Genomic DNA, 10,214 nt, shown 5'->3' on the forward strand with positions numbered 1-10,214 from the left:
GCCTGCAAAACGTACATTTCCCTGCCTTTCCTTGTTTCACAAACTACCACACGCGGAATGAGTTTTCCGCGCGAGAAATGTCACTGCATTTCTTCCAGTGGATGGTAAAAAAGCAAATGACAAATAAGGACAAAAAAAAAACGCACACAGTACAAACACTGGCTGGTTTTGCGGTTGGTACGTGTGTGGGAATAATAATATCGGAAATGCTAACACTTTCGGGCTTCCCCCTAATACGGCTGCACCAAATACCATAATTAATTTCCCCCGTACCGGGACAAGCGAAAGATTTTACTTGTTTTTTGGCAGTTTTGGTAGTTTAGTTCCGTGGTCGCTTTGGAAATCGTGCATCGTCAGCACACACTGGCTGGCCATAAACCGGAAACCATGGCATGGAATGTCGAACTTATCCATGAACATTCTTTGCTACTATTACTGCTGCCCCTGACACTGGGGGCAAAGACAGCATCCTGGTAGTTGTAAGTCCCCGCAGAAAGCAACCAAGAAGGAAAGCATTCTAGCCACGCGTGAAAAGGGTTCGAAGCAGGGCTCCGTCAAGCCAGCTATGGAGTGGTAAAAAAGGGGTAGCGTTAGTTTTCGTGACAAACAGTCATAAACTAATCCGGATATCCATCGGTCGACCTCGGTTGGCTGCCTGTGCACGATCGTGTAAACAACCGAACCAGCATTAAAGTACGATTTAACGATAGGGGATTGTGACAGGATAACGAATATAAACATGTCGTAACTTTAGTGAGGAAAAACAAGCAGGAACCGTGGTAAGAGTGGCAGTTCTATAGGCAAAAGGACACCAGATAAGAAAGGAAAAACAGCACACAAATTGCAAGTACGCAAAAGTGCTTTGGGGAAAGTATTTTATTTCATTGTATAAAGTTTTTTGATTTATTTTTAATGCTTTAAAATACCATGGTCCGGGATACTTCATCGAACATCCAATCCAAAACATGTCCAGTCATCCAAACATTGATATAACAGAGAACGAATATCACTTTATACTGTTTAGAAAATAACATCCTTCATTTTGAAAGTTATGCTTCACAAAAGATTTTGTTCAATTCTGTCTGCACCAAATAAAAACCAAAAACTTGAGAGAAAAATATGAACTGCACCATCCCCTTAATGATAAATACTTAATTTCGCTTCAAAAACATTCCAGACATAGCAAAAGAGCAACACCCAAAATCGAATACTGATCCTTATTTGATGGGCACTGTACCGGTACCGGTACAAGAGCACTCCCTTCTTATCACTCGCTGTATTGCGCATTCCTTCCATTTCACATTGAACCGGGCGGTCAAACCATTTTTCGATCAGGCCCGCCATAATGAACCGTGGCCACTGGGTTTTTTTTACCTTATCGTTCCTCCCAAATAAACGGCGGAATGCAGAAGGAATCCTACCGTAATGTTTGCCCGGTCCGAAACTCTTGCACGCCGCTTTTCAAAGCTCTTAAACGCTGCACAATGACAGCGGTCGGTTCGGTTCAAACATTTTTGTGATGGAATTCAAACGCTGGTAGGTGTTTTTTTTTCTTCGCTCGATCGTGTCAAAATCGGGCAGAAAATTATGAAACGGTCCGGGCATTGAGGGGTTTGAACCTCTAAAAGAAGATTTATTGCTTTGTGAAATGTGGATGACTGGTCACGATTGATTTTTTTCCTCCCCCTCCCGTTCATAACGACGTGTTTTTGTGTGAGAAAAAAAACCGTCCCAGATGAATATGGACAACGAAAACAGTGCCATAGAGTTGAAAAACAAAATGGACCGAATACCGGAAGGCATGTTCAGCATACCCCGGAGTAGGCCTTGTAGGGTTTACACTTCACTAAGGTTTCATTTTGCGATGACTCAACGCGTTTTGTGGAATCATCGTTTCCTTCAGGTTTGACGGTCATTCGGTTCAAATGGTTCTCGAAGCTGGTAGGTTCCTCGTTTTCGGAAGCTTTTGCACAGGAAGCTCCTGATTAAAACGTATTTCAGTGTGCGGGAAAGCCCATCGAATGGTGATTAATTTGACCGATAAGTCCACAATTTGCTCCACCGAATATTGATCCGAGAACACATCGTTAACTCAATGATGCAAATGGCAAATGGCATTTGGCTTGAAAAGCAAGAAAATGTGTCATACACGCCTAAAACTATGCAATTTTATAACATTTGTTTGATTTTTGTCAGTTGAGCTGTTTGGATTTCGTAAAACCTTAAATTTTGAACAGCTTTTGCGAAGAATTATACCCTGTCAGATTTAATTAATTAAAAAGTGCTTTTAATAGTATTTGGAATTGGAAGTACGGAACAAAGATCCAGTACTATCCATCAATATTGCTTCGGTTTCAATATAGAAGCTCCTCCTTTTTGCCGTGGCGTAACGTTCAATTCTCTTAAATAGCATGACCAAACAGAGCTCCAGTCAAACATCGACCGATCGAAACGGCAATATTGCAAACGAGTTTCACAACTCGTCCTTTGCCGGAGACAGTCAATCATGAGTGCGTGTGACATTTCTTTTATTATTTCACCGTTTTTGTCCTCTCTATTTGCTTCAAAAACAATCAAGCCGACAGCTGGCACACTGGATGAAATGCATGCCATTTGAATATGAAAAGTTTCGGGGTGTTCCGTTTTGTTTTTTGTTTTGGTTTCCTTTCTCTAGCTACTCTTTTTATTCGCAAAACGCTCTGCCAAATGGCAAAAAAGCACTGACGAGGACACACCAAGGACATTTCGTGCCCCGGTGAAACGAACGAACGCAAACCACGCTCGGACCGACCGGGAGCCACCGCTCGCTTTGCCATAAATTCCTCACAAGCAGAGAAAACAATTTATGTTCTAAATATTTCAACCTTCACGGAGACGGTCCGCCAACGATGATGGACTGTTGGAAAGCGGGATGGCACGGGACGGCCCGTTTCGACTGCAACTCGAGCCGAACGGCAAATAGCATCGTCCAAATGGCATTCGTTTGTTTTTCTGAGGCGGAGAGAGCAAAATCAGCATCGTCGCACACACACACAGCACGAAAAAAAAATCGCACGCACCCGTCCAAGTCAGCTCATTCCAAACATAGTCATCATTCTAAACGTCAGCGCTCGCTTACCGTGTTTGGTGCGGTCGTGGAAGACTCAGTACGACGACCACATTAGCTGGAAGGCACACTGGTGGGAAGGATGGTGGGATGAGTACAATAAATATTCGTCTAAGTAATGAGAAGAATTCCCAGCATCGTGAACAGCACCGGCTGGGTGGAAAGGTAGCAGAGTATCACATGCAAAAGAGCTGGTGAGCGCTACCTTTACACTGTTACTGACATATGATACGCAACCGCCAAACAAAAGAAATTAGGCAGCAAAAATCCCGCAACGGAACTCATATCTACAAGGATTCGTTTTTACTCCACCGTTTCAGCTGAAAGCAGAAACACAACGATGAGAAGACACCGGCCACCCTCGGGGCAACAAATAGCAGCCAGTTGTAGGTTTCTTGACGAAGGCGAACAGAAATTCCCACGGTTCTCTCTTTCTCACACTGCCTGCGGAAAGCGTCAACATGAACAAAAAAAAACATTCTTTTTACCAACACCCACAAGTTCATGCTTGGCAAAAAGGGATGGGATAAAGCGCAAAACCCACGCCGGAGGGCGTTTTTCTTTCGCCCGAAAACGTGGGCGCATTTACAATCCACAGCACAACGAACCACGACGGTGTTCGTGGAAATCCAAGACCGAAACAAAAATTTAATCGAATATCATATCAAACGACGGGCGGGCATTACAAATCCACCCGAACCCAACCGCCCATATGCGTACGTTGACATGCAGAAACGGGCGCAACTGTTTCGTACACGTCGTGGTACAGCTAAAAAAAAAAAGGAAATGCACCCACGCGCGTACACTCCGATAAGACGATGCGAAATGTCACCAGGTTATCGCTACAGGCATACTCCACTACTGATAGCTTAGCATGATACACCGACGCTGTGGGAGTGGGCTAGCATTGTGTAACTAAGTTTAGTTGGTGGTGTATCGAGTAGGTAGCTAATTTTCAATAGCAAAAATAATGGTGGAAAATATTCTTTTGGGGTTTTAACGTTATAAGCATGACATTGTCCTAAGCTTTTGGTTACATTGATGATGCTTGCTATGAGCAGGTCTAATAATTTTTTACTGCATGTAGTATACGAAAATTGATAACGAGAACTCGTGAACTGCAATCATCAAACGAAGTGGCTTCAATGTAGCTAGTAACATAAAAGGAAAGCGCCTAAATGGCTGCAATCTGTTCGATAGCCTTTTTCTAGAAAATGAAATATTTTATCTAGTATTCTTATATTGTAGCTCCTGAGGCTAAATTTAAACATAGTTATTTATTTTGGTATAATGAAAACAGCTCAGTGTATACTCACAAATTACATAATGAATGCATTTCTTTTTACTACAACAATAGTTAATGCATCACGCGGAAGCATTTAAAATAGAGTTTGCGAACCATGTTGTTAGGAGGGAAATGTTAAATAAATGATTTTATTTCGCTTTCTATTAAACGAATATAAATAGTAAAATCATAAAATAAATCAACTTCGATACAAGAGCGCCTAAATGGCTGCAAATGGAATGAAAAAATGGATTTCCATTGAATAATGGAAAAAGACGTACTTTTATGTGTAGTACTGTACTAAAGATCCTGTATCTAAATTTGAATCTAAATGCAATATTAGTAAAATTAAAGGGGGAAAACGATAAATAATTTGAATCGTATATAACTCATTACTCCAACGATTTTTTAAACCTGGAAATGTCATTAACTTGTACGATGCTGTACATTTGGAAACAACTTCTTATTAAATTGTCTTATTAAACGTTTCATCCGATTTCTGGTCACGGCGATTGATAATCCTCTACCAACTGGAAGTTATTAAGAACAGTATTTTTTTTTTTTTTTTGCAAACAATTCACCACATCGGATCGATCCGACCAATCAAAAGCAGAACCTGAAACGGAACGGCCTACCCCAACGTCTGACACCAGGCAGATTATGGCGAAGCAATGGCAGAAGAGTAGCAAATAAAGGATTTACCACCCTACTTACTACCGCTCCCTTTTCTTTCCTTCCATACTTTTCCATTCGTACATCCTTGCCTTTATTATCGGATCGTTGCTTAAGTCGAAAAATATGGTACCGAAAGACCGTGTAGTGTGGTGCCACGAGCCCGGAGAGTTAAAACCCGTGCCAAAGCCGGTGCGCCTTGGCATGATGCGAAAGTAATGAGAGCGGAAAAAAGGCTTTTCTTGCTTGTTTTGTCTGCCAGGAGCGGGGACGTACGGTGTACGGACGTGGGGTACAGCAGCACGAACCCAAAGACAAAGATTCGCAACTTTGCGTGAGAAAAACAATAACTCTTTCGCTCCATTCCCTCTATTCCCACCGGCTATACAGGCAGTTGAGCGGAAATTGATTTATGTTCACATGTGAATGTGTATAGCGCTGGTGCAAGAAGCTATTGGTATGTTTTTTTTTTTTTTTTGTTGGTTTTTCAATTTTCCATTTCCTTGTTTTCAGTTTCAGTTTTTCCCTCCCGGCAATTATTTCCACATTTGTCTTCTTCGCTCTCGAAAGTTTGCTCGTTTGCTCCGTTTCGGTGGGAACGATTTGACGCATCCAGTGAACCGTGGCTTTGATTCAACCTGAAAGTTACTTCCGCATGGTTAGAGATTTGTAGTGAGTGAAGCTTGAGCGAAACTCCCCAAAGGTGATATCGATGATATCGCCCATTTCTCAACATATATCCGGCCAGTCATTTAGGACGGATGATAGCACGGTGGCCACATTGCTTAACGAATATAACAAATAATGGTTCACATCCTTTTTATTGGCTTCCCTTTTTTTCCACCAACTACTTTCCGTAAACTTCGATCGTAAAGTTGAATCGTTGGTACGGTTTCGAGGTAAGTTTGAGCGTCACATTGGATTGGTTCACTCCACCGGACACGACACCAGCGTTGCCACCTCGTCCGGCCGGCACGTTATCACGAGCGTAGATAGCCGTAATGTTCGGTGGCCGGAATGAACCCTACAAATGTTTGCAAGACCATGTTAGGCTGTCATCTAGCTGTTTGGAGCAGTTTTTTTTTCTTTTCTCCTTCCTTCAAACAGTACGTACCACCGCTGGAAGATAGCGATAGATGCTGCTCTTCTCCGGCACTGGTAGCGAGTTGTTTACGACCACGGCATAATCTAGCAGACGATCTCCAGACACTCGGCGACCCCACTGACGACTTTCACCATAAATCAACACCACCGAAACGCTCAGAAAAATCACCAAACAACACGCGATCGCTTTCATTTTGATTCTGCCACGTTTTCCACTGCTTCACACAATCGCTTCAATTCGCCGCTAATTTGACTCTGCTTGCGACTTGTTAACCCTCTCAACAATTTATACCGAACCGCTATCGTCTAACAATCAATCAATTACACGAAAGTTGCGGAACTCAACCACTTCAGGATGATTCACAGTGACAGTGTGCGCACACTTCAAAACCAGGCCGACACGGACGAAAAACATTGGCAGGTACTTCAGGCACATGTGCCACCAGCCGTTGACAGTGGCCATGGCAATAGTAAGGAGAAGCGGTCATTCAAGTGGCACACGATCTCTTTTACTCATTCACAACCTCGCAGTGGATCGGAATACGATGTAACGTGCGTCTTGGTTGAATAAACGATGAGACAACTGACCACTTTCGAGCACGCTATACGATGCGATGGCAACTAACGCTTTCGGAGGCGCATGGTGGTGAGTGGCGTGGCAGGATGTCGGTAAACATATGTTCACCTTACCATGTAACAACATACAGTACAGTCTTCCCTTCGCGTTCTGCTTCTTTCTGCATGCCCGATGCGACAAGTGCATGACCCAATAGTGAAATATTCAACAAGTTTTCGTTTGCGACAGTGTACCGGACATTGTTTGGTGAGTGGGATAGCCTTAAAAGTCTAAGTACTGCTGAATAAATAAAGCCAGGATGATTCGTTCAATGCAGAGCAGCGACTTATGCTACGTTTGATGTAGCTAATTGAATAGTTTATAGCATCTCCTTTGAAGTTCAAAAAGACCAACACAACATTTCCTACGATAAAATGTTTAAATAGTCGTTTGCTTGTCTTTTAAAATGATTGAAGTGATGAAATATTAATGAAATCTTTTATAGATCAAGGTGTACATCTTATCTTAATCTGTTTCCTCTTGAAATTAAAGGATAGTGAATTATGAGATTTTTTTTAAATATCCTAATACCAATGTATGTACTGTTTGTATATCTAAACATTATAAGTTGTTGTTACTTACCTTAAAATAATATCAGCAATGGAATTTACTTACTCGATCAATCAACAACACAACAATCGCCTATTCATTCACATCAGCATATATGATACGGTTCACAATTTTTAACGATTGCTTTCAACTATAATTTCCAACACTTTTTCACTTCACTTCAACACACTTTTCATGCACTTCGATCAAACAATTTTATTTAACATTTGATTTTTTTTACTTTCATTAACACGTTTAATGTGATTATGAACACTTCACAACTAAGATAACAAACGAAGGAAGATACGTTATTAAACTGAGTTTAAAATATTAATGTCTATTTACTTTAAAAGAACTTATTCCAAATATTTACAACGTTTCAGTGTCTTCAAAAAAATGTCTAATGACGAAATCGTTCCCCAATGTTTTGCACATTTTCCATTTCCGGCGTGCAAAAATTCGACCACAAATAAATACCAATTTTCGTTGATGCAAATTTAATGGCATTATCCAATCACGCTACATCACGATGCCATTGCTGCACAGTAACGGAACACATTCCCTCCATCGCGTAACAAATCGATTATTCCAGCAAACTTAAGCCGGAAGGCAAAGCTGGCAACCGTGCGAAGGCGTCCGGGCAACGAAGACATTTGTCAACAAGAACAAATACGCTGTGCTGTACTGTGTACGTGAGTGGTTTGAGCGCTGGAGTAAGTACCAACGCTGGGATCGCAGAGAATGGAAGCGTTCGAACCCACGAACCAGCAGTACTACGCAAAATATTGGTGGGAATATTCATTCCGGCGAAAAATAACTGCTTGCTGAACGGTGCGGGTGCGCTAAGAACGTTTTAAGTCATCATTATTTATGCTACCGATTTATGCTAATTAGCTTAAGCTACGGTTCCCCCTTCGTACATGAACCACAGATCAGTAAATGACTTTATTGGGCTTCCACGAGCCGTTTTGGATGAGTGAAAGCGTACTTGTTTTAAATACAGTTCGTCAACAATAAGGTTGCGTTTGGGGGGTTTTGTGTTGTTCCAAAGGTGGGTATTTGCAATTGAAATGTATTTTCATATGATATTAAAACTCTTCATACTTCCAATTAATATTGGATTCAATTGGATCAATCGTGTTGTAAGGATAACCGTGTGTTTAGACACTGCATAATCTCAAACATTGCGCGTAATTTCAAAATTTACGTATAATTTTTTGATAGAAAGATTTCATGGTACTGTCAACGCTTTCACGCTACCGTTTGCAGCGCTATGTGTTTTTAAAACTTTAATTTGGTAACTTTATATAAAGCTTACACAGATAAACGATTTTTAGAGAACTTATAAGAACATCACTTGTGCACAAACTAAAATCTTTGATGAGGCGATCAACGGCTACTACATTTGTTCCTAAGCGATTTCAAACAGTGTTTTTATTCGTCCTGTCAAAATCTTTTTTTTTTTGTTTCCTGGGTTAAGTTGTCAATTTACATGGGATGAGGCCACTGGTCTTCATGGTGATGGTCTTATTACACCTTGGTCTTTTGCAACGAAAAACGAGAACACAACTAGAAATTACAAAAAAAATTGGTAAAATGTGCGTGGTTTCAGTGGTGCCGAAATACCGATTTGGCAACCTGGAGCACTGCGCCAATGTTAGTACGTGCGTGTATTTGTGTTGTGAATCGTGCATTCGGTATTGCTTTTGGGATAAGGAAATTAATATCTAAATCCCTCTATCTGAAAATATCTTCTGCGGATGCTGCTACTCCTGGTACTTTGCTATACTGTCTTTACACTGCCACACGACACAAATAAAAACTGTATCGACACAATTGCATTTATGTACTTAGATTTGCATCGTGAGTAGAGTCAAATCTTTCGGTCAAAAAATTATACGTAAAAAATAGTCGTAATTGTAGATCACGCGTAATCGGTAATATTATACAGCGTCGAAACCCACGGTAAGCATACTATATTCGGCAAGCATTATTGAATGCGAAACGTCTCATTTAAGGCGATGAAATGCAAAAACGAATCGAAAAAATATTTTCCCTTTTTCAAATTAATTACAAATTGCCCTTTTGATGCTCGGATTCATGTGGCTAATTGACGTGCCCATCCCGGCACCCATAATTAACCACAAAAGTCTTATTTCACACATGTCAGTATGTAACCAATTATGCGTACCGAACTCGTACCGATTCGTATGTATAATTAGCTTGAACAACATACCGCTTGTCTTTTTTTTCATCTTCATTGAAAATCCCATCACCATACTACTGCTGAGTAGAAAGTAATTTATGCTCTTTTTTCCTTGAAATAATCGTGATTGGTTCCATAAATTCCAAAATGCATATTAATTACATGGCAGTGGAATTTTCCGTTGAAACGTTTCGTAATTAATAATGCGCTATCACTTCGTCCTTTTTCTAAACAGTAACATACCATCGAAACTGTCAAGTGCTCAAATATGTGCTAGGGTACATATGTTGAAAAGAAGGTTCCAGGAATTAATCCATCACTTAATTCCATTCCATTTCCAATTCCATTTTATCTGGAAAGCATGTACAACGCCCATCACTCAAAATTGGTTCGTTGCATTGCGCTATTGATAATCTGCAATCTGAAGCACCATTGTTCTTCAGTGTGCTCGGAATTGTGATGACGAAATTGAATTATTGCTAACGACCGTTCGAATGTTCAATTTCGCACACTAAATTGTTCTTGTATGTAAGTAAAATCTGAACAACCAACATTCGAGTATTTTCACATAAATATTATCATTATTTTAGTTAAGTTTTTTGGTATAGTGTTATATCTACTTGATAATCGAAACACCAGTAAAAGCTGTATTACCGGTCATGGAATAAATGAAAAT

General features: G+C 40.6%; 1 protein-coding gene across 1 annotated transcript; it reads right to left on the reverse strand.

Annotated features, from left to right (window-relative positions):
* Positions 1–5,910: 5,910 nt before the first annotated feature.
* LOC128714665 (probable salivary secreted peptide) lies at positions 5,911–6,360 on the reverse strand. Its single transcript, XM_053809540.1, has 2 exons — positions 6,178–6,360; positions 5,911–6,087 (listed from the first exon to the last, which is right to left on the reverse strand). The coding sequence occupies exons 1-2, from the start codon at positions 6,358–6,360 to the stop codon at positions 5,911–5,913; spliced, it is 360 nt and encodes a 119-aa protein (XP_053665515.1).
* Between the last annotated feature and the right edge of the window lie 3,854 nt (positions 6,361–10,214).

The sequence above is a fragment of the Anopheles marshallii genome, chromosome 3 (assembly GCF_943734725.1).
Source record: "Anopheles marshallii chromosome 3, idAnoMarsDA_429_01, whole genome shotgun sequence".
Classification (NCBI taxonomy): Eukaryota; Metazoa; Arthropoda; class Insecta; order Diptera; family Culicidae; genus Anopheles; species Anopheles marshallii.